Genomic DNA, 24,504 nt, shown 5'->3' with positions numbered 1-24,504 from the left:
AATTAGCTTGACGTTTCGTTTTGACAAGTTGTCAAATTTATCAAAATCCGTTCACACAGGAGAAAATTCTCAAATTCTGACAGTGTCGAACAAAAAATATACTTACTTCTAATAATTAATTCTGACAATGAGACAAGTTATTCAGCGGTCTATGCATCAAGATACGGAAAAATAATTTTATTAAGTTCAGTTTGTTTGTTGTACAGCATGCACAATAAATTTCTAGCAGATCCTACTCTCCCGTGGGTTGTTAGCGGAAGCAAGTAAGAGGAGACCAATTATTTTATCAAGAAGATATAAATTGTCACCGCACTTACTCAAAGAGAATAGCTCTGTTTAGTACAATAAAAATGTTTCTTTAGTGCTTAATTCAAATTATTTTTAATATTATGGCCCCCGGATTTGCTACCTTTAAGAAGGGTAGCATCCAGCTGCAGCGGGCGACAAAAGTCGTTAATGGTAAGTTTAACAAACATTAAATTTAAATCAACATATAACCTTATTACGATTTAGAACAGATCGGGTCACGTCAGATGTTATCAGTGTTCGTAATCACAGGTTTCGTCTTGTGCGGTGTTGTCGAGCAAAGTGCTTCTGTAGCTTTGAGAGCGAACAGTACTTCATCATATTCAGCAGCAGAATTTGCCGAATATGTCGAAAATACTAGTTACATTACGCGATATTGTCAACCGCCTTCTAACAAGACGGTTATTCATGTCGTCAGATCGATTCCCCACATAGAGGTACGTAGAGTATCTACGCATTTCCTAAACATCGTAATGATTCGTTTGACAGATTCCGATGACTCGTACTGACGAAACCGAAGCAGTTCTTCGCCAAGCGTTCATGTGGGGTAGTCTTGTCTCGCCCTTGGGAGCCAGCAGGGTCGCAGCACGAGTCGGAGCTGAACGTTTGTTTGGAGCTGGAGTCCTGGGAACCGGAGTGGTGGCAATCATGGTTCCTGCGGCGTGGCTTACACCGAGCCACGTTGCCATTCGCATAATTCAAGGGATTTTTGTGGTTTTCAACTTGAATTTTTCTCGAAAGACAAGGGGAAGTTATTTGTGCAATATTTCAGGGGGCGACTTTTCCTGCTGCGCATATGCTAGCGGTGACTTGGATCAAACCCAAGCACGTCAGCGGATTCGTTTCTTTATACACAGGTCAAATATCCTGAAACATCTCTTTTCCGACCGTTTACTGTCACTTTATTTTTGCAGCTGTTAATCTAGGATACGCTATTGTAGGGATTTTGGGTACTTTGTTGGTCAGAAGTTTTGGTCGAGATTGGTTGAGTTACGTCATTGCTCTATGTTCATTTCTTTGGTATTTTTTGTGGTGGAGATTTGTTGAAGAGTCGTTACATCCTAACCGACCCAAAAGAGACGTAATTAAAAGTGTAACAGTAAACCAAGACAATTCTGATTATTCTATTGGCAGGAACATAAACACCTGCCGTGGAGAAGACTTCTCACGTCCAAACCAGCATGGGCTTGTGGTATTGCAGTAATTGGGAGTCAGTGGGCCGATGCCACACTTATGCTAGGTGTCACTAAATATCTTAAACTAGTTTATGGATTTTCCATCGAATACGTAACTGCACATTTATTAAATAAACACAATAACCACAACTGCGACTCTTTCAGCAAGACATCCTTCAGTCGTTGCCGCACATCGGGCATTTCATTGCCGCCATCACTTTTGGCATAGTAGTGGACCACGTGAGAGAGTCTGGTATTGTTTCGACGACCACTGCAAGAAAATTATTTGTCTACATCTGTTAGTAAATCCTTGTTTTTGTATCGCTTCACTTATCCTATTTAAATTTTAGCGCATTTCCCTCCTGCTGCTTTAATGTTCGTATTAGGTTACACTGGCTGTGATCCTGCCGCTCCTGCTGCTCTTTACACCGCTGCATTAGCGCTGACAGGAGCTACCCCAGCAGGGGCATTTGCTAGCGCAGCTGATATTGCTCCAAACTTTGCAGGTAGATCAGACAGTTTAACAAAAACTTTGTTTCAATTATAATCGTAGGAACCGTTTTTGGACTCTGTCAAACTGTTGGAGCGGCTGGACTCCTTGCAGCTAATTACGTTGTGTCCGAAGGTTTACACGGTTCGGTGCGTTTTCACTTTTTACCTTACAAGATTATCACGTTTTCGTTGCTAGTTTGCAGGTTGGTGGCGACTGGTTTTCGGCGTTTCATCTGCTGTCCTTCTGACCACAGCATGTTTCTTTATGGCTATGGGAAGTGGGTCAGTTCAGGACTGGAACGCACCGGGTGATATTGAACCGGAGTTGGAACCTGTCGAGGAACCATCTAGATTGGACTCAGTTCTTGAGTAAGACCGTGAGGAACAGAAATTAGATCGTGCGACAATACACAAGTGCTTTTATACATTGTTAACACGTTACGACATGTAAATTAGAAAATGAAACTCTTTGAATATTCATTAATTGTTTTATTGTAATAATGGAACAGTTGTTTAAATGAAAACGACATAATATGTTCCCACATAGGTACTGTATTCACATCTTTGGCAAAGGTTGCGCAATATTTACATAATTGAAGCATGCAATCCATTAATTAAAATCAATGATCCGACCTTATAATATAAAATAAGTAAAAAATGAACAAAAATAAATATGTACAAAAATATCACCGAATAAGTAAATACATGCAAAACTAATAAAAAATTAAATAATGCTGCGAGGTGTACAATTCGCTACATTATAAATTTTTTCATAAATAAATGATTGTACGTCATTTTGAAAACGAAACAATACAAGAAAAATATTTGTTTATTTTAACTTGTACAATCATCTACTCTATTTGTATTTTTTTTGTGAGTAGGTATTGATTATGATTATGTCCAATAAATAACAATGTAAGCTATTAGAGTCGTGCAAAATTATGAAAAAAATGACTGAATACCTACTCCAACTAAACTTTTTGTGGTGGTACTATTACACAATTAACATTGCGTCATTGTCCCATAGAGATTGCTTTAAAATAGCATATTGTATGCATATTCAGAGATGTTGCCTCTAGACTAGCGCCACTACTCGTAATAATCCATATGTGGTTCCCTGTACCTCTTGTTTCTCACAGGTCGTTTCTCTTCCTCGGCTTCCTCGCCCAAGATTTCAACATTTCTTACTGGAACTTTCTTATATTGCGGCACAGGTGTCGTATCTTGAACCATCTCATCCTCGGCAACTGGAAGTGCTGGATTTATGGCAAGCTGGAGCATTCTCAGCAGAAGCATTTCACGCACATCCGGTGGAAGATACTCTTCTTTAGTTTCTTGTTGTTGATCCTGAGATGGTTGGAGTAGTCTTGCAACTCTCCTGGTGGGCACAAACGACTGACTGTTTTGGTTATAAATTTCCTGTTCTTGGCGTTGTTGTTGTCTGATTGCTGCTTGGTGTTGGGGCGAAAGATGGACGTATTGTCTTTGTCTAGGTTGAAGATTATTCTCGGGTAAGAACTGAACAGGACCGGTTTGTTGAGCTTCTGCTTCTCGTTGGAAATAATAGGGGATAGAGGTTGGGCGATACATGGGTCGGTATCTTGAATGGTAAAATTCTGGGTTTCGACGTGGGTCTGTTAAAGCACTGATTCGTTCCAATCGACTCTGACGGAGTATCAACTGTTGTAGAAGTTTTTGAAAGTCTCTGGTACTTACAGGAGGACTGATATCTTCGATGTCGTTATCACCAACATTATCGATGTATTTCGGAGCAGGAGTAACAGGAATCGGGAGGGGATAGGAAGGTACAGGTCCATTTGATGGCCTTTGAACTTCTCTTATAAACCCATTTTCGTCAACTTGAACTGGAATCGGACGGAATTGTGGTGGCGGTAACCTACGTACATAAATCGGTCTAGGTTCGGCTTCTGGAGTAGGCTTCGGAGTTGTTTCTTTAATATATTGTTCGTTTGGTCCAACATACTGAGGTTGGTGTTCGTTCAAATCCACCGGAAGCACTCTCCCTTGTAGTTGACTCAGTGGTACCAAAATAGTACCTCTCTGGAAGGGATGTCTAATTGCAACTAATGGTTCTTGAGGCGCTCTATTAGCGGGAATTTGTACTATTGGCACTGGAGTAGGTGTGGCCTCGTTTGCTGTCGCTTGGGTTGTGGTCGTTTCTTGTGCGTACTCTGGTGTATTAGATTCCAAATCTTGAAGAACATTCCTCTGATAGTTCAAAGGATATCGAATGGTAGGTCTCGACACTACTGTAGGACTGGTGGTCGTACTTAAAAGAGCTCTAGGTCGATTTGTCGTGGTAAATAACGGTCTTGGGGTACCAGTGGTTACCGAAGCACTGTAAACATCAGTAGCATCGTTTCCTAGTGATTGCTGCAACGTAAAGACGTGCTGCTGAGGGTCAAAATTTGATGTCTTCTCTTGGGACAACTGTCGTCTCAAAATATTACTTCTCACTTCGGGTTCTTCTGCGATGGGCTTGCCTTCATTCAAAATTTGATGTTTCAAAGCGAGTCTTCTAAATAATGGGAGTTCTGTCGGTCTCGCTGTCACAACTTCAGGTCTAATCAGTTGACCTTCTGATTTCTGGGTCTGGGTGTGTGTCGGCGGGGTAGACCTTATGATTGGTCTACCTTGTAGCAAGATTCTGGGGGTGGAAGTTGGGTACACAATATGCGGAGGTTTCGGTGTAGTTTTAGAGAGTTCACTTTCCACGTTTACAACTTCGCTGTAATTAGGTCTGTCTGTCGTGGTCGTGCTACTTCTTAATTTGGCAATTCTTTGCAGAGCCGTTGTACTCGTTGGAGTTGACAGAGTCGTCGAGTATATAGAGCTAGGTCGTTTCGTTGTGTGGGTTCGATTAGTTTTTGGAATTCTCTGCACAACAGATGCAGCAGGTTCAGATTTAGTTAATACTTCACTGGAATTGCTGGTACTGTAAGAGACTCTTTTGATTTGACCTGAATCGTCTATGTACCCATAGGTTCCTTTAATATTACCCAGAACATCTCGACTTTCGATTTTGAAAGACCCATCATCGGCTTCGTAACCGATAGTGTAAGACCCATCATCATTTACTTTCTTTATTTGTTTGATAATTTCCAATTTGCCGTCTTTCGACTCAGATTGAACTAGTTCCTCTTTGGATTCACTTTCTGCACTGATTGTTTTCTTGCAAAGGAGAAGCAGCAAAAATAATGGAGTAATCTAGAAAAACATAAAAATTTGATAATCCGAGTCAACCTGCGTTAAATTATTCTGTGCAGCTGTCCTTAATCGTCAAACAACTTATCTCTAATTACGGCATCAAAGGAGATTTCAGTTGCGATATGCTTTGTGCGAAGCAAAGAAAGCAGAAAGAATGCGATTTTGACAAAAATAATTAAATGATTAACCTTGTCGTACCTAAATTACATAATTGAGTAGAGCAAAATGCAATCTATCAGTCGTAACGAGGCTTGGGAAAAACGGCCCGACAAGAATTAAGACATCAAAAATGTGTTTATGTGCATCATATTTCAGAAACAAGTTCATCAAGAATTTTAATTATCTATTTAAACAGAGTTCTCAGAGCAATTTCATAATTATTTGCTCATAATGTAACATTCTAGTGTCGTGTGTTGCAAAATTAAAACACATTTGAAAGGTTGATTGTTATAAATTAGCAAAAATAAATTCAATAGAATTTGTTATTACATATTGAGATTGATGATTTGTTTATGTTTTCTACTTTTACTAGTGTCAGATTTCCGTTGATTGTGGTTTGACTGGATCCAAAAAGTTAAAAAAAAGTTTTACTTCCTCTTAAAGTGGATTATGTTATGAGTTTGGCTAATATAATCGCTGCAAATCACAGGAAATATTCATAGTTAGAAACTTGCCGTCAATCTGCATAATTAGTCTCAAATAAAAAAATTAAGAAACCGATCATAGAAATCGAAAAATTCAAGTCCATATTCTATTACCAGAGAAAGTTATATTTGTGAAATAATGAAGTGATCTACAGTAGATAGTCCTCGTTTTTTATAAATATATGTGTTTTACTAGAAAGGATGCAATTATGCCGGTATTTGTATACATCCTTGATTCAAAATACAATGTAAATTGATTAGATGCGCATTGAAGATCGTGATATTTTTCAATCTTCCGACTGTTTTTATCGTCCACGTTTGCGCTACTATTACATAAAATTAACGAAAATAATTTCCTTCGCAATTACCGCTGTGATGAAACAGGAAAATTCGTATTACCTCCTAAATTAATTTTCAGCGTGAAAATGAACGAGTTGCACTACACGAAACAATAGTCTAAATTACCAAAATGAAACAACACACGTCGACGTAAATTTACCAAAACGAACCGTCACAATAATGTGTCTTCGACATAGTGAAATCTGCGTTGTCGTCGGCTATTCCCACCGGATAATCGTATTAAACAGACACGCTTTCCTTCCTTACGACAAACTAATTTCTTTGTCTTCAACAAATAGATTTGTATTATTAAAATGATGACACATACCTTTGAAAAACCTGCCATTGCGGCAGTTGTATGCATGCACGTGTTTACACCGACTGCTTCACTTTGAAGAGCCGGTTCCCTATATAACTTAAGGCAATTCTTAAGTCTTCAGACCTGGAGGGAGATGACCTTGAGCTGCCACCCACTCCGAGGACGCGTTCGAGCTTTGGTCGCGCTGCACTAGCGAAAGTGACGTGAGATATGCTCCGTTTAACACAACGGGGCTAACGGTGATAAAACAATGAAAGCAATTTTACGAGACGACCACACAATTTGATCATTCGTATGAATTATTTATGGAAACATCCGATCGTCTTGAGGTGTGAGTCGCAGGAATTTAAGAGAGGTTGATTTGTGATTGCAAATATCTATTGATTGGGAGTTAGGTTTGAATTTTTTTTTGACCTCACTGGGTTTGTGACCCTTGCAATGAATGCATTAGGTAAATTACTGAAAGGCCTACACGATTGTTAAAATTCAGATTTTCAATGGAACTCGTTTATTTGCGAAATATTTATTCATTCAAGACAATCAGGTGTCCCATTTCGCACGGTTGGCTACAATTTTGGTGGCGGCGCTGTACCAGTAGGACTGCTAAATGATTGCTATCAGATTATAGCATGTGGTTCATAAATATGCATTCTCCATTATGAATGGTGGATATGGCCGAATGTTATATAACGACAAATTAGGAATACGCGCTTATGAATATTCACAGGGAAGTTGTTTGTTTGCGGTGGTTTCCCTTTGTGAGGAAACTGCATTGACGAATAACAAGAAATCCGTGGACATGTTAGGGTCAATTTTTGATATTTTTGAGAACACGACGAATGTCTGTTTGCAAAGTAATAATTGTTTACACACAAATGTCGTGGGAGAGAAATTGGATCTAAAAATATACAGATGATCCATAATTACACATCTTGTAGTTAATTATATCCTTGAATTATTTAAATGTGTACGTGGGTTGTTATTAGAATGCGTTGTAGTTAGGTATTAAATTGACTTCATTAAAATTCGTATAGAAACTGGGAGCAGTACGAAGTAATCTCAATTAATTCTCTTCTACAGCACTGATTAAATTTTTGGAGCTACTTTCAGTGAAAGAAGCAGAAAGATAAATAACAAATATTTACGCCCGATACAACCAAAAAACTAAAAATTCTAAAACAAACTTCTTAAATGTACCTAAATGTAATGGATTTATGAATTCTGCTTGACTAAATAGGTACATCTTAAACCAACTTTAGTGTTTGCTCTTAAAAAAAATCACGATTAATAATGATTATGTATTATTATTATTGACCATTATTTTCTCATAAATCTTGAAAAGTGTAATTTTCTTTATTACTCCAATTAAGTATATTTTTAAGTTGTTGAAAAAACTCTTACATTCTTAACAGACACTATATAAAAAATTTAAATCATTAACTGTAATTACACAAAAGATGTTTTTATCTCAATATACCTGTTTCTTCCTTTAATGAGCTAATCAAATTATAATTTAGAATTGTTTTGCTTTTATTTCTGTTCTAGAAATTCGCTTTAAGTTAGACAAAAGTCAAGTCATTTATGTCTTAACAATACATGTGTGGTAGTTTATTTTAAAAAATAACAAGAAATTAACGACAATTTTAATGTTATTTCTGCATCAGGAAAATTTACGTAGTTTAGTTTTTCAAAAACAATACCTAATTCAACGGCAAACACTCTCTTTTTGAAATATTGGTGTGTATCAATAAATTACAAGTCTGCTAGCGACAATAACTGTCTGCAGATGAAGCAAGAATAATTTTTCTCAACAATCATACCGGAAATCGTTTTTTAAATATGAGGTAAAAACGTTTTGCAGTAAGTTGTTACATTCTAAAGACAACAATAATTTGCAAATAACTTGGTATTCTTAAACTTTTTGAAACCATACTTCCACAATTATTTACACATTGTAAATACCATAAAATTTTAATTTAATTTAATTTACGTTTCTCCATTATACAATTTGGAATTCTGCTTTTCTTCGATATTTATTAGTTCCAGATTTTTAACCTAATTTAAATTCCATGAATTATACAATTGTTATTGTTATTTAAAAAACTTTATGGTAAAATAATTTTTAAACGGAGAAAATGAATGGTGAATATCGTGAAAATCATAGAAAATTAGGACATCTTATGATATGACTTTCCGTCCATTGAAAATATGGTCATATTTTATCAACCTATTACATAGATTAAAAATAAGCGTATATATTATCACATAAGAGATGAATAAGTGTGAATTATCGAAATATGATATAAGAACGGAAAAATTTCATTCTTTTTCTTAAAGACAAATAAAAAAGTATCATTATTTGTTGAACCATGCGACCGCTGGACGGGATGTTCTTCTTTGTTGAAATGACATTTGTTTTCAAACTAATATTTTGGAGAGTTGTTCTGTGATATTTTGCAAGTGTGCAAGTGGTGCAAAGTGTTGGTTTTATTAAGATTGTTGAAAAATTTGACGAAATGTTGTTGAGGAGGTTATTGATAAATGATAACTTGATAACTTATTTCCCTAAATATGCGGGTCGGTAGGTAACGTGGAATTTGAATCCCCAGAATCTGATTCAACCGACAGAACCTCCACTTTCGAATATGTCCTTTTGATCTCCTTTGTAATTTAAGAAAACAAATTAGATAAATATTAGGATACCTAAATAAGAACTTAACCAATTAAGAGCTAATGAATGAATGATTTAGATTGTTGCTACATTAAAAAAATTATTGTCCGAAAATCGTGTCTTATGTCATTGATGACGTAATATTTTTTCTACAACGTTGCAATAATTTTTCAATTAAAAAACAATAAATGAGAGTATAATAGACGTAAAAAACGCTGGATTTAGGATGCAATGCAATGGTTTTCAGCTTCCGCATGAAAACGTGTGAAAACTGGACAGAGATATGTTGTTTTTCAGAACAATAAAGTCATATCAAGCAGTGCTCCCTTTATCTGATGTATGAATTGTGAAATGAAGAAAGATTTTTCACATGTAAGGCGGAAATGGACGCTTAATTACTTTAAACATGCAACTTAGGTTCATTGAAAAGGTTTTACTTTTCATTGCTTTAACAATATAATATTTTGGTCTGCAAATGAGTTGTGCAAGAATCTGGTTGACAATGTGACAATGTGTTTCAATAGTTTAATTAGGTACGATGAAGAAATAATGAGGCACGCGACTAACGTTCGTACAAATATAAAAAAATGTGTTGTCACGACACATACACATTTTTAGTAACACTTCCCCATAGGACATAATTATGTTCTTTTTCTGTCATTGAATAATGGCACAGAAAGAGTATTTACAAGAGTCCAAAAATTTTAGTCATAATACATATTTCATAACTGTAGTGTATTTAATGTTCTGTTGGTAAGGCCATGGGTTTTAATTAACCTGTAGTTTTTGTACTTAAAAACGCATAAACTGCATTAACGCAATGATACGATAAAAATGATATAAACGAACAATTTACTTTACGTAATAAAGGCGGGAAAGGTTAAAATTGTAGGGACATTGTTTATTGTCTCATAACCGCGTCTAAACAAAGACAGCTTGAGAATGTCCCAGAACAAGAACCCGCCACTTGTTTATTAAGATTTACGAAATAAATTATTTTTCTTCAACAATATAAGTACATTGTTGTTAATGACCACAGTGCCGCAAGTTGTCCGAATGTGATCAATTCACCATCAAGTCTGTTGAAACGTGTAGGAGATTGAACTTGCCACATAAGATAATTAAAAAAACAAAAGTTACTAACAAATATTTGTAAATTGCATTCAGTAACATCGCGAAACCTATTTACACAGATTTTAAGAAAGAACTTCAGGTTTTTATTGATTTATGTATTTTTAAAATACGGCTAAATTCTTGAATAAGTTAAATGATGGTGTAGCTTTATTTTTTAGAACTACAGAATTCTTTACAACTTCAGACAAATTTTTAAAATGGCATTCTAACTATGCAACCATTTATACTTTTAATACTTCCGACGAAAACGCGTTTGTGCGCATTATGTACTTCTTAAATGAAAGCATATCTACCTATTATGTATAAAAGAGGGAACTTATGCCCAAAATAGAAAAATTTAATTTATAATAATGCCATTTCGTATGAGATAATTTCCAAGCGCTACATCACTGTTGGTTAAATTTGAAAATCAATCAAAAACAAAAAAGGAATAGGTTAATGAAGATTTATTGTTACAAGTAAATAAAGTAATAATTATTTATAACAAATTGATAAAATTTCGTTTTAACTCCGATTTGTTTATTTATTTTAATTTTGATAAAAAGCATAAAAACTGTGAGTCATTTATTCATGTGGTGTTTTTAGTTTTGTTTTATACGTCGACAGTTAGATAACTGGCAATGCTCATGTGTATACAAGTTTGCAGTTTTCATGTTTAGTCAGAAAAAGATTGCACGTTTTTTGACAGAAGACAGACAAAGAGGCAAGTGTGGCGGGAATTAATCTGTAAGGCTACGACGTTTCTTCACTGCGTTATGTTTTGGAACTAGAATTTAAAAACGTACAATCTATCAGCGTACGGACTATATAAAGAGAATTTATAGAGCATTTGGTGATGCCGTTTGACCGTTTGATATTATTTTACTTGTGCTTCCTACCGCCTACCCAACAACCCAACAAATTATAATTTAGTTGTTATAGGGTTGTTATTAACGAATGTTATCTGTAAAGTAAGTTGCCTATAAGCAAGGGGTTAAGAAATGCCGGGAATGGTGTATTTGGTTGACTACATCGTCTTCAGTGTAGGTCTTCTGAGTATTCTAGTATATTTTACTTTTGCTTAAATTTAATATGGATATCAAATCAATAATAATTCTTAGTACCTAGCAGTAGTAATTTTTACGTTTTAGAATTATATCTGCGAAGAGGAAACCATTTTTTAACGGTCTGTGTTATGACATTTATTAGTTTTACTTTTAAAATATTTAATGTGGGATATTTATTGGCAAGTCCCTTAAAATTTCATTCTTTAACTCGACCACAGCATATTGATTATGCACTTTAATTTTAGTGTACAGTCGCGAGCAATAGATTTTGGTCGTCAAGGTCATTCTTTTACGCAATCGAAAATGCTCCATTGTAAAACAGTCGTAAATGTCATAACCTATCATCATGTTGTATGACATTAATTGTCATTTTGTTCTCATTTTTTTGACACTTTGTTGACATGGGCATAATCAGGCAGGGAAATTTTTTAAATTTGTGACAATCTAACCAAATTTTGAAATGACATTGACGACCAAAATTTATTGCTCGCGACAGTAAATGTTACCTATTAATTCGAATATAATTTGCAAAGTAATTGAGTGTATATGTGTAGGTATTTGTTTTAAACTGATGCAATTTGTATCAGTTTAAAACAAATACCATGATACAATTTACAAGAAAATTGATCACGTTCTATGCAAAAAAATTTATTCATCTGTTGTACTATTGGGGACAAATTACTTTGGTCGTCAAAGTCAGTTGACTGACATAAAGTTGTAATGCAAGCATTAGGACCGTTAACCTTATTTTTTACTATTGTCAACCACTGTCACTGTCAAACTCATTGCAAAATGTTAAATACCGAAAAATGGACAACTGAAGGTGATATTCCTAGGAGGAAAAATTGAAAAGGTTTCCACAAGGCAATTTGGCCCATGGACAATCCCCCAGAAACAAGGGAGATGATTCTAAATTTTTGAATGGTGGAAGGTGCCATATTTTTGACAAGAGAAAAGTCAATAATTTGAAATTGTCATCACTATTGACTTGACGTTAATGCTTGGTTTACATTAATTTGTTTTGAAGTGACAGAAGAATGACGACCAAAGTATTTTGTCCCCAATAGTAATTAAAAATGATTATAAGAAAGTTTCTTTGTTGTTATAAAAGTAGAGTTAATGGAACGCATTTTGCGATAATTGTTGAAGAAAACAATCAGGATTTTCTTGTTGCTGTTTTCTCTTTGGCTAAAAGAACCTAATAAAATTAAATTACACCTTATGTCGATATATTGTGTTCTTAAAAATGAGTAGGCGGTTTTAATAACATAAATTAAAATTAATTTAAGGTTAACACAATTCTATAAGTTTCTTGTTATTAATGACATTATGTTGTAGTCTTATAAAAACAATTACTACAGCAGATGCCACAGTGCCTACTTTTGGTAAGGTGAATAGAACTCGTCCGATTTTTTGGTTAAAAGCAATAAATTATGACCACATTTAAAGGTCATTTTAATGTTGTGCTTCTAAAAGCCTATAAAACCGGACGACAAAAGTGTATTTTTAAGGAATTTGTATTTGTTTGATAGCTGAATAGTAGAAATAAATCATTTGTAGTAAATACCAAACGGTCCTACGGCTAAACCTTGCCACATCCGAATTAGGAAAAAATCTATCCACCACACCCTACTAATTGTTAAAGATACAAATGCTTTTAGCGTGATGGTAACACATGCAACCTTTAATAATTTTGCAGTGTCCTCAATATTATATACATATCTTTAAAATCGCTTATACTACAATCTGGCTAATGCTTATAGGTACAGCTAACTTTCAATTTGTCATTGTTCTCTACCCGAAGATAATTCGAATTTTTGTTTTGTATGCAAATTTAATACATTGTCCGCTTAAAAACCGTTTTAATTTGCTAGGTGGAAATTATTTCCGATTATTACATAACATTACGCAAATATCTCCGTAATGAATGAATAATTCATGAACAACAAGAGATAAAAACCCACCGAAATTGTTTTTACTAGATCACTCTTGATTTATGTCTAGCTGGGAACTATTGAAAGATATCTAGATTCTAAAACGTCTAAACAAAATTATGGGTGCACACACTGAAGATATGGATGTTGATACGCGCGAATTCGTCTCAATTTGCGCAAGATAAGTCGTAAATGACTGTACATTAAAGATCAAATCGCTGCGAGGTATCCATAAGTAAGCACCGGTGTCAATTTTTATGTCGCAATATTGTTACAGAACATTATCTGGAAATTTAAACTGGAGCAGGAGAAAGGTTTTCTAATGAGAGTTTTACATAATTTGTTTCGGCATGATCTTCAAGAAAAAGAATTATTTACTATGGACTTTTATAGAAGATTTTTTGTTGCAAAACTTTTTAGCATTTAACATACTGAGGTTCAATACACGAATCAGTGAACCGTTAAATGATTTCAGACAAATTTGTTGCTTTCAGTAACGGAATGTAAGGAACGATAAAATTTAGGTTGTAACAATTTCTGACGAATGAATTGTTTACATTGTAAGAAATAGAAATTTGAAGCGTTATAAATTGGAAAAAGTCACCCAAAGTAGTTAGCAGAGAAGCTACAATCTACAGTAACAGCTAATTATTCTTCGATGTTTCTCCATGAAAATATGTTGTTTTTTGAGTTTTATGGATTCCATTAAGTTAAACATATTTTATTTATTTCAGTGGTACCACAGGTGAAATTATGATGGGTTAAGAATGATTTTTCAAATTTCAGCTTACTGTCATTATAAAATCAAAACAAGTATCTACTTAACACACTTTCTGTCTGTTTTTAGCTTAACGCAGACGGAGGATCTGATTGATTTCTTGTTATCGTTTGTTTTTACATAAGATAGAGTTGGCTACCGCAATTATGTTAATTTTTAACACCATTGTCTGGCAGATAGACTACAAAATTTATTGGGTTCTCTATCGAAATCCAGTTGTGAAAAATGAAAGCTGTCAAGCGGATATCCTAGTACGTGCACCCGTACGTTATTCCATAAACCGTACTCGCTAGAAACTTTCTTACGTTGATAATTAAATGCCGGGACGCAATCATTATTTCATACGTAATTGCGTATAAACGCTTCATTTCATGCGCACACAAGTCAGTTAAATAAGAATCGGCTTTGTATATAATTTAAGTTTGCACTTCTCGCATTTGATCTGGAACAGGAATAAAGGGGAAATCGTTGCAGAGTTGGAATTTCAGATCGAAACTGATAGTTGGGTCTCATGTTCGCCGGTTTCACTTCAGTAAGATGATAGGAAAGTTGAAGGAAATTGAAGAAAGTTGCATTTTCATAAAATTATGAGAGCCACTTATGGTTATATTCTTTGTTGTTGAACATTTGTTTCAGTCGGAACAAAAATGGGAATTTCTTGTGCTCATAATGATGCAGATTTGCATGACAATAAATTCTTTTAAATGAGTCCGGTAAGGAGACGTTGCACTTAACGGGAGTCGTCACAATAGGAAGAGGTTTTTGCAAGAAAGTTGCTAAATATATACAATATTTATTTCAATTAATGATCTTACATAACAAAGTACAAACATTACAATAATAATACTATATTATTACATCAAGAGTAAAGACTAAACCTCTATAACTGTGTTATGTACAAGAACTTAATCGTCAAACTTATCCACGCAATAATGACCGCTCATTTCCACATTAACATTTGGTAATTTTTCATTGCATAAGGCACAACACTCAAAAAATCGAAATATAAATAGTTGACTACTGTAAAATCTAAGATTACCAAGGTCGCAATGGGCGCGTCGCGGCCTTGAAAGGAATGACAATGAACCAAGCCAAGACAATGACGAAAGTTATGCAGATCAGCAACGAAGCCACCCAGTGCAAAAGTGAAAAGGACACCTCGCGATGTTGTAAAAATTCGAGCATGCATATTGAGTGTTACATAATCGGGGCGTGACCGTGTTTATGGTGGATATCGTAGCACTTTCACTAACAGGACAGGTAGAGGTTAAATATACTTCCCCTCACACAAATCAGTCCGATGAGTTCTAGTCTTTTGAAAACCTATATTAATTAAAATTGGATGTTGTGGCCTCTGAGAAAAGCGTCGATCTGGCCAGAAGCCAAGGGCTGATCCACGGCGGAAGGTTGAACGTAGTACACCGGTTGTTGTTGAACGGCTTGTCTTTGTTGCTGCTGTTGTGGTTGCTGTTGCTGTTGATGTTGTTGCTGTTGTTGTTGTTGTCTTGCTCTCTGTTGTTGGGCGAAGAGTTGTGCGGAATTTTGGAACTGCAGGCTTGCTTGTGTTTGCTGATACGCACTTTGGGAGGTTTGAGGCCTCAGATGGCTGTAAAGAGGACTTTGTTGTTGAAGTTGTTGCAAGTTCAACACTTGTCTCTGCGGCTGATGCACGTAGGGTTGGATACGTTGAGTTAAGGAGATGTCACCTTCCGTTTGGGGAAGTGTTTGGTACAACTGCGTGTTATATTGCCCCGAAGTGGGATCAAAAATCAGTGCAGAAGAATAGACAGCATTGTTTCCGGTAGATGTAGAAAGAGTAGATGGCTTGGGTGTTTTGGCTAAAGTTTTGGGAGTTGGAGTTGAAGAAATAATGTTATTTTCTTGCTGGAATTTCTGGAATTCTGCGTCAAAATCGACATTGCCTCTTGATGGTATTGCGGTACTAGACGGGGACGACAGCTGCTTGGTGTAAAGCAAAGAAGGTCTTGGAGTCACAGCAACTTGAAGCAATTGGGGTCTGTAGGTTGTCGCGGGGAGCTGAGTTCTTGCTGATGGTGTCGGTGATCCGGGTCGTGGCGTAATACTGACACTTTGCTTATGCAAGAATGAAGATGGTGTCGTCGCCGAAATTAACTGTGGCCTTTGGTAGACTTGCGCTTCTTCAGTTGCAGTTTGCTGGACGTAGTGTGGGCGAGTGATGTAAGTGGGGCGACGAAGTGGCTGCAACAAAATTTTGTAACCTACATTTATCTATGCGAAAATGTTACCTGTTGGGGCTTCAGCACTTGCTCTGGTTCTGGTTGTTCTTCCTCGCTCTGGTCGTAGGTATTTTGGAACAAAGCGACTGCAGGTTTTGGTGCAATCGTCACTGGTCGTATCGGTCGAATTGGTCGAGTCGGATAATTGGCAGGAATATTTTCTGGTTCGCTTCCTCGTTCTGGTTCGGGCTCTTGCTCTTCTTTAGGAGCATTGGGATCACAAGGATTGCCAGAAACATAAGTGAATTCTCTCTTGTTGCCATCGGGATCGATGTAGCCGTATTTGCCTCTAACCACGCAGTCGGTACCTCTCGTTTCTTCTTTGAAACTACCGTCAGCAGCTTCGTAACCGAAAGTAAAAGAACCATCGTCATTGACTTTATTGTAGTTTCTGATGGTCTGAATTGGTGGCGATTTTGCCGACTCTTTGGCTCTAGTAATTGCCAAAGCTTTACGAGAGGATGGAATGTAGTTGTCTTGACCACCACTACGTGACGAAGCGGTGGGTTGGCCATAAAGACCGTTATACTGATCTGCTGATGATACTAAAACCACTCGTTGACGTGGTTCCTCTTCTTCATCTTGAGGTTCAGCGGCGTAGTACTGGATGGTTTCTTCTTCATCTGGTTCCGGTACATGGTGGACGCGAACTCTTCGTGCTTCGGCATAGCTCAAGAAAACGGCTCCGCATAGCAGGAGCGGCAACCACTACAATTTAAATAATGTACATTAATATTCGAAAAAAGGTTTCGTGAATATTTGAATGTCATTTTTCAAAATTTACATGGTAACGAGGCACTAATTCAATTCATACGTCCTTATGAATCTTTTATGTCCTGCGCAGGCGATCCTGTCTGCCTCTTATGCGCGTAAGTTTCAAGGAAAAGGTGTGTACCGTAATAACGAAATAGGAGACGCTAAATCTTTTGTTTTTGTATAATAACATCACGAACAAGGAACGAGTGACTTTTCAAAAAAAATGATAGTGATTGAGGGTACATTTTACGGTATGTGGGAGTTGGGCGTGGTTGTTTGCTGTCTATTATACAAGAGATAGTGTGTTTGCACAAAGAGTCGTGAACAGCCCACAGTCGTTCGATTTTGAAACGATACCTATAACCCACTGATTTACAAACTGTCATTGATTTATTGCCAAAGAATTTCAGCGCGTGCCTAATTTTGTTATTAATATAATGGATGATCACCTGCATTGTTGAACTTTGTATCGTGAAATTATTTTATTTAGATATGGTTCGTTGCACCATACAGCCCGTTAAATTTAGCAAAAATCTAATTTCTTACGAAACAAGACCTACACATGGTTGCTTAAATATGCGAGACCGAAATGATTTGTAAGCATGTTGATGAGTGGTGTTGAGATTTTAGACCAAAATCAAAATATGAATAAATACATTTTTAATAAAAAATTATATAATCCACCGAGTCGTGTTGGTGATCAATTTCAGGGTCTAGCCATAAATCTGACGCAGATAAGATGGTAATTTGCAAATTGAAGAATGCGGAAAAGAGTAACCAATGAAAGATATTCTCTGGAATTTGTAGTAGAAAAATGTGGGTCTTCGGTAGCGCATTTTTATATAACCGATACTATTGTTTTCAGTTAAGCAACAATGAGGTGAAAATCATTTACTGTTTTTCACAATAAATTAGAAATCTTTCAGAGCAGCTTCATGTAACGAGTAAATTATATAAATTGTGAATTTATAACAATACAATAAAATACCAAGAAATAAACAACCCTGAGAGCTTCATGTGTCTAACGTTTATTTTGTGATTCTAGTTGGTATTGTTGGTATACTCCGTACTCTGAGAGATTGTACGTTTTTTGACAGAAGACAGACCCAGAGAGTAGTGTGGCGGCAATTAATCTGCAGGGATGCAACGGTTTTCTACATAACGTGAAACAATTGAGTGGAGAGTTTAGTATTTTTCACTGCTTTATGTTTTGGAACTAGAATTTAAAAACGTACAATCTATCACCGTACGGAGTTTACCTATGCTATACTGACACAATTATTTCAAAGATGTGACCTTACTATTAAGAAAACGGGTTTCTCCACTAATTTCTCAGAAATACCAATAATTATCTCGTTTGAAGTTATAGAAATCTACTGCAGGCCAACATTGTGCATAGTCCTGGCAAGGTTGCAGTTGTAATTGCGTTATCCCCGACTTAAATTTTGCAGATGATGTTAGTTTTGTTGCAACAACTTGGAATGCACAGATTTCTTGAGAGCGTTAGAAGATCATTTTGGGCAATAAAACGCACCTTCAAATCTAAATGCGTCTTATATAACTAATTGCCACCAAGATTACTCGTGCTTATGCAAAAATGTCTTTAGATGAATAAACATGTGAAATACTTCCAACATGAAACTGGTTTAAAAGGCATGAAACTGCGAATCACCAGGTGAAGGACATTTATGAAAGGCGTGGACGGCCGTTATTCATCTACTGTTTCCAAAACGGATTACGTGGAAAGATCCAAGGCAAAGACTCAGACATTGTTTATTACTATTCATAATTATTGCAAAACACTTAATAGAGTACACGACTGAAACCGGAATTCGGACCGGAATCCGGAATCGGTAACGAAGAGTGGCCAGTATGTATGCTTCATTGATTTGAAAAGTGTAACAAGAACTACCGAAACGAACAAAAAATAAGGACGCCTTCTAATCACCTTCAGTGCAGAAAATTGCAAAAAACCGGCTGCAATTATTATTGGAACAGTTAAGAAACAAAGCTTATCTGAAAAGTTTATCTCAAGAATGGATCTTTACTTTATAATTAGTCTGAAGACCGAGGCTTGAACTATAATTATACCATGGACGATTAAGGTGATTTTTAAGGATCTATTAAATTAAATGTAGGTCAGTTGAACAGATATTTTATAAGGTCGATCAGTGTATGTTTCGTTGTTGATTTTAATGTCAGACTTATCATCAGCCTTATTATTCTTTTAACGTCCTCCTAATAGTCACGTTACACTATAAGAAAAATTTAATACATAATTAATTATAGGAAATATGAAAGTTCTAATTAGTGTTTTTGAACTTTATAATTAACGATGCTGTGCAAGCGGAAATTTGTAAATTAATAATGTGGGAAATGACATATTACAAGAAAATCATTCAATCTTTAACATTTAGAGAAAACGTTTGATTAAAATTTAACTTGATATACATAGATATCTTTTAAAACGATATACATATGCAATTTTTTGCAAAGTAATAGTTTGTGGGTGAGAACTTACTGCGACTAGAATTACTAATTAAGGAAACGTTAATTACGCATCGACAGAAATGTTACTAGCAATTGCATCAAACTGAAACCTCGGGAAAATACGACTTCTCACTGTGTTTCAATTGAGAAAAACACGAAAATCCAAATTTTGTAACTGAATAATTATCTAGATAAGCTTGTTTAAGTGGTTCGTGAGAACATGTGCCATTAGTCCTTATTGTTCCAACTGTACAGATCGAACTACTGACCTTTGATGGTGTAATTTCAATTATGCAACTTTCATATCGTCGTTGGTGCACCACAGAATCTCTTGTTCGAGAAGTACCACATGTGCTTCAAAACTGTATCAGTCACGACAAAAAACAACAATTTTATATTTAACGTTAAAATCTGGGTGATATTGGGTTAAAATGTGGTAAATTGGCAATAAATTATTGTCAGTATGGTAAAAGGAGATTGCACATCTTTGTCGCCATGAAGCTGATAAGTGGAACTATGTTTCTTTCACCGGCACTAAAAAGGTCACATCTCAATTTGTGTTTGTTCAGTAGGAGTAATAGAAAAAAAAAAGTTGCTTTTAGTGCCCCACATATAAAAATTGTTGCATCAAAATTTTGAATGGCCTCTGGGCGAATTGCATCATCGGATTCAATGATGACAGGTGGTTGTGATCGCCAGTCTAGATGTTCACATTAAATGAAGCAATTTTATTTCTTCATGTGCTTCCAAATGATTTTATCACCTTAGCCAGGAGCTAGTATTAATTTATATAACAAATTGACACGATTCCCATAACTGTCAATCGTGGAAAAATGGCTATTTCATTCAAATGCTTACCACATTTCATAGTAATGATAGTAACCACATTATTAAGTTTTATAACTATTGTCAACAGAAATCCTCAATTGTAAAAATTTGTTGATTTGACTGTAGTAACAATGACAATTATTTGCATAATAAGTTTCCTAACCGATTTGCAACAACAATATCGTTTTGTATTGTCGTGAGTAATTTGAGAATGTCTTTGTATTTTGTTACCGTTGCAAATCTTTGCTGTAAAAAATTTTGAATTTATTTCTTCTATTACCACATGACGTAAATATCAGAAATGTTTTGAGTGAAATTCGATATTTTATTAAATTCGTGATACATAATTTTTATCAAGCTGCCAATCAAGTTTAACTGAAAGTCAAAGTTTTTTAAACTCTCGTGTTACAATCTTCAAAATAAATATTAAATAATAAAAATTAACATAAATTAGAATAGTTATTTAATTTAATTAAGACGAGTTGCTGGAGAAAAGCTATAATTTATTTTTTTCCGTAACTAATTAGTAACATTTTTCATGCATAACAACTTTAAAATGTTAGTTCCGTGCATTTCCCTGTACCAGTTAGAGTATCTCACGTCAATAACGTAAACTAAAAGTTTAATGATTTTTTACTGATAAACGGAGTGACAGCACGGTGAAAACTAACTTCATAATTATTAATTAATGATGCATTTGATCATAAACAGGATAATCGGAATCATTAGGCGTGGAGTACCAAATTGTGGTAAATAAAAAAAATCAAATCCTGGAAGTTTAATGAAGGCAATTTGTCTACAAATTTTGCAATGAAATGAGTCCTTTCTAAAAGAAGCAAAACGACCTACTTGTCTACAGTGTCTGGAAGGAATCATTTAACAATACTTTCAAATAGTCATTTGTAACAATTAATAGGATTTGAAATTGTAACGAATTACCATTATTCAAATGGTTGATTCATCGCATCATAATGATAATGAATTTAATAACAATAAATGCATATTTTACTGTTGTTGTTTGGACTATTATTTATAACAGTATTAGTAACATTCATAACGACCTTGTCATCCTATACATACATATTTGAATACATTTATTTCAACTACATATCTGATATTTAGTCCCTTTTTGAAAATTATGCTTCACTTAGAATATTAATTTACTTTTACTAAAATTTTAAAATCGTTTTATTTAACCGGAAATAACCTCAACCTCGACCTGAATACCTAACTGTTAAATGTTTTAAGTCATAATTTTGGAATACATTGATATTATACTTGGACTGAAGCCATTTAAAAAAATAAAAAATTACTTCAAATTTACTAAAGACCTGACTAATGCCAGCATGTACTAAAAGTTGAACTTTTTTTGAACTAGATCCAAATTAAGCAATAACATTTTTATTGCACCTGCATGCTTTATAACAAGTATTTGAATTCTATGAAACTAAAATTATTTAAACAAATACACAAGTAAAACTATATTTTTTTGTTGTGTTGTATTTGACTTTACTTTATTATGAATAAGCAACAGCGGTAAAATATCTATGTTGTTACTAAATCATCGAGACGATCAATAACATTATTAAACAAAAACAATAAAAAGAATGACATAACTAATTCAAATTTATTCAGGTTTAAGACCTTCGAAAAGAAAATGTGTTGATGGTCAAATGTATTTGTTAAATCTGCGGAGCAACTGTGATTTGGTCTACTTTACGTTGACATAGTTTACGAAAATTTTCGTTATTTGAAAATCAAAACTTTCATTTTTAGTAATAAAATGTGTTTGCTCTTTTAAGAGTAGTAATAAATACGTTTTCAGCACGTAAGAGATAATCATTGTTCAAAAAGTAAAGACATTGCACAACAAAGAAAAGAAAGAAGTCATAGACAGCTAAATTATGAATTCATCAACAATGGAAATTACAAAATTATTTTTTTTAAGTAAAACTTAAAACGTTAGCAACAATGGGTGCAGTCTGGTTGACTAATCAGACAGATTAAAAACGATTAAAATAGTAAACCTTGTGCGAATTATTTAAAGTTCATTCTAATAAAAAATTTCTACAAAATGGGCAACTATTTAAATCATCTCAAACTGGTTAATTTTATTGGATTCGGTTAGACTTCATGCAGGAAAAAATATGAAACCGTCTCTAATAAGGTGAAATTAGTTCCAGAGTATACTATTGTGGGGGTGAAAGTAAGTGGAGAATAATGATTCAATTTGAAAATTACTGTTTTCTTTATTTTCATTAAATTTTTACCAATCAGTAAATAAATACACTTATTGTGTTGTATGGACTCACGACTTGAAAGTAAAAGTAATTTAATAGATTACATGGTCACGTCTATCGTTTTGTCTACAAAACTCTACTTATCAGCTATTATTATCTACCGAACCTGTTGGTTGTAATAGTTTTGACAAAATAAATCATCTCGATTAACACTCTTTCCACGTTCGCCGAAATTTATGTTGAAATTAGAATTATAGCTGATATTTAATTTCTCTCATAAATGTAGAAATTTTATAGCACCAAATATTTTTTAATAACTGATTAATTACCGACCCACAAATTTATGATGAACGGTCGAAAACGAAATATCATTAGGAAGATGATTGCACAATTGGTACACTGACATTACTGTAACGCTAATGATTTCAGTGTTGTTGCCAATAAGAAAGTCATTGGCCCAATTGTCAACTATCAGTTTTTGAAAAAAAATCAATCACAATTATTCAGGCGGAAACTGAAAACCGAACGTGTGCGTGTATTTTTATTCGAAATACCCACAAAAATAACCGTACTAAATCTACATTAATGTGCTTTGTAACTGTACTTACAGAGACTCGAAGCCGCATTCTGGGTAAAGTTCTAAATCCAAACTGCACTCAACTGAAAGTAAACGCAATCACGTTGTCGTGAATGAAACCACTGAAACCGTGCAACAGTGAGAGTAAACAGTAATAATGTCTTCAGGTGGCGCGGAGCACTTGTCTTTATAACTTAGGTCGGGTAAAGGGGGGCAGCAATCCATTAGTATTATTGAAGTAAGTATACACGACCGAGTAATACTCGGATTTGCCAATTATTTTGGAATTGTTTTTCTTACTGTGTGAATATTAATACGTTTTGTATTTTGCATTTGCTTCGAGAAATGCCACTGCGGATGCTGTAATTTTGCCATTGTTCACGAACAACAACATAATCGTCAAAATGCATACACCTGCAATTTTTATGAGAGAATTTTGTGAGAGACATTTTAACCCACATTGTTGCCGTTAATTGTAGGGTCCAGTATTATTATTTTGGTGACAATTTGTAACTGCAAAAAGTATAAAACGGTCACACTAGTTGGATCTACTTTTTGTCAGATATAACTGATTGACAGTTGACAGAATTTGTTCCACGAGCAGTACAATACCAAAATTAATTTTTGCTAAATATCTTGTCAGAGTACTTTCTTTTCGGTGTCAGGTACTTTTAAATTGTTCTTTTAAAAAGATAAGATGCATAATACTATAAGTTATGTTTAAGGAGTAAAAATTATACGAAATGTATTGATTTAAGATTTATTATCATCAAGAGGACTTTATAAACTGCATTTTTTTATTAATGTGTTATTTGTGTACATTCCAGATTATTAAAAGGAAAGAGTTTTTTTTGTTCGTTATCCATGATTTTTAAGAATAGGTCAACATAAACTCTCAGATGACCTCTAAACCTCATTTAGGAATTCGACAAAAAGCTGAATCCTTGTTTCACAGTTACTTCAATTAATTAACTAAAGCCGACAGCAGTGAGGATTTAATCAGGATGACTATGTAATTTTAATACAATTTCGTTTGTGGACTTATCCTGACTGCCTTGGCGAGTTCAAAACCCAAAATGTAAAATTTCAAATTCATGTGCTATAATTTTAAATTTGATGAAGTCAAAGTTGAAAGATTATTCATTCAAAAAACTCCTTTTTCGTTATTAACAACAGATTGCTGAATATTGAAAAGTAGTAGGCGTTTGAAGAGTCGATTGTGAGCGTACCATACAGATTACGAATCACGAATCAGCTGTTTAAATCTTACTTAAAAGATTATTAATTCA

At 34.7% G+C, this 24,504-nt stretch overlaps 3 protein-coding genes across 3 annotated transcripts; 1 reads left to right on the top strand and 2 right to left on the bottom strand.

Annotated features, from left to right (window-relative positions):
- The first annotated feature begins 191 nt into the window (after positions 1-191).
- Positions 192-2,453, top strand: LOC138134935 (sialin-like). The gene is made up of 10 exons (XM_069053536.1): positions 192-459; positions 514-743; positions 796-1,020; positions 1,079-1,163; positions 1,221-1,387; positions 1,441-1,593; positions 1,647-1,779; positions 1,832-1,987; positions 2,035-2,120; positions 2,170-2,453. The coding sequence occupies exons 1-10, from the start codon at positions 390-392 to the stop codon at positions 2,344-2,346; spliced, it is 1,482 nt and encodes a 493-aa protein (XP_068909637.1). The 5' UTR covers positions 192-389; the 3' UTR covers positions 2,347-2,453.
- LOC138134934 (mucin-2-like) lies at positions 2,448-6,697 on the bottom strand. Its single transcript, XM_069053535.1, has 2 exons — positions 6,513-6,697; positions 2,448-5,201 (listed from the first exon to the last, which is right to left on the bottom strand). The coding sequence occupies exons 1-2, from the start codon at positions 6,546-6,548 to the stop codon at positions 3,063-3,065; spliced, it is 2,175 nt and encodes a 724-aa protein (XP_068909636.1). The 5' UTR covers positions 6,549-6,697; the 3' UTR covers positions 2,448-3,062.
- An 8,146-nt stretch (positions 6,698-14,843) lies between these two features.
- On the bottom strand, positions 14,844-23,397 carry LOC138134851 (putative uncharacterized protein DDB_G0268364). Its single transcript, XM_069053403.1, has 3 exons — positions 23,247-23,397; positions 16,334-17,032; positions 14,844-16,286 (listed from the first exon to the last, which is right to left on the bottom strand). The coding sequence occupies exons 1-3, from the start codon at positions 23,262-23,264 to the stop codon at positions 15,399-15,401; spliced, it is 1,605 nt and encodes a 534-aa protein (XP_068909504.1). The 5' UTR covers positions 23,265-23,397; the 3' UTR covers positions 14,844-15,398.
- Positions 23,398-24,504: the final 1,107 nt, after the last annotated feature.

This window comes from Tenebrio molitor, chromosome 7, assembly GCF_963966145.1.
Source record: "Tenebrio molitor chromosome 7, icTenMoli1.1, whole genome shotgun sequence".
Lineage (NCBI taxonomy): Eukaryota > Metazoa > Arthropoda > Insecta > Coleoptera > Tenebrionidae > Tenebrio > Tenebrio molitor.
Note: the sequence above shows the minus strand (reverse complement) of the source record. Positions and strands in the feature narration are given on the sequence as shown.

Coding starts and splice junctions, on each gene's coding strand:
- LOC138134935 (XM_069053536.1), top strand. CDS start 390: ATGGCCCCCGGATTTGCTACCTTTAAGAAGGGTAGCATCCAGCTGCAG. Junction 1,388..1,440: donor CTAACCGACCCAAAAGAGAC/GTAATTAAAAGT, acceptor TTCTATTGGCAG/GAACATAAACACCTGCCGTG. Junction 1,594..1,646: donor ATGGATTTTCCATCGAATAC/GTAACTGCACAT, acceptor CGACTCTTTCAG/CAAGACATCCTTCAGTCGTT.
- LOC138134934 (XM_069053535.1), bottom strand. CDS start 6,548: ATGCATACAACTGCCGCAATGGCAGGTTTTTCAAAG. Junction 5,202..6,512: donor CAATGGCAGGTTTTTCAAAG/GTATGTGTCATC, acceptor ATGTTTTTCTAG/ATTACTCCATTATTTTTGCT.
- LOC138134851 (XM_069053403.1), bottom strand. Junction 16,287..16,333: donor AAGTGCTGAAGCCCCAACAG/GTAACATTTTCG, acceptor ATTTTGTTGCAG/CCACTTCGTCGCCCCACTTA.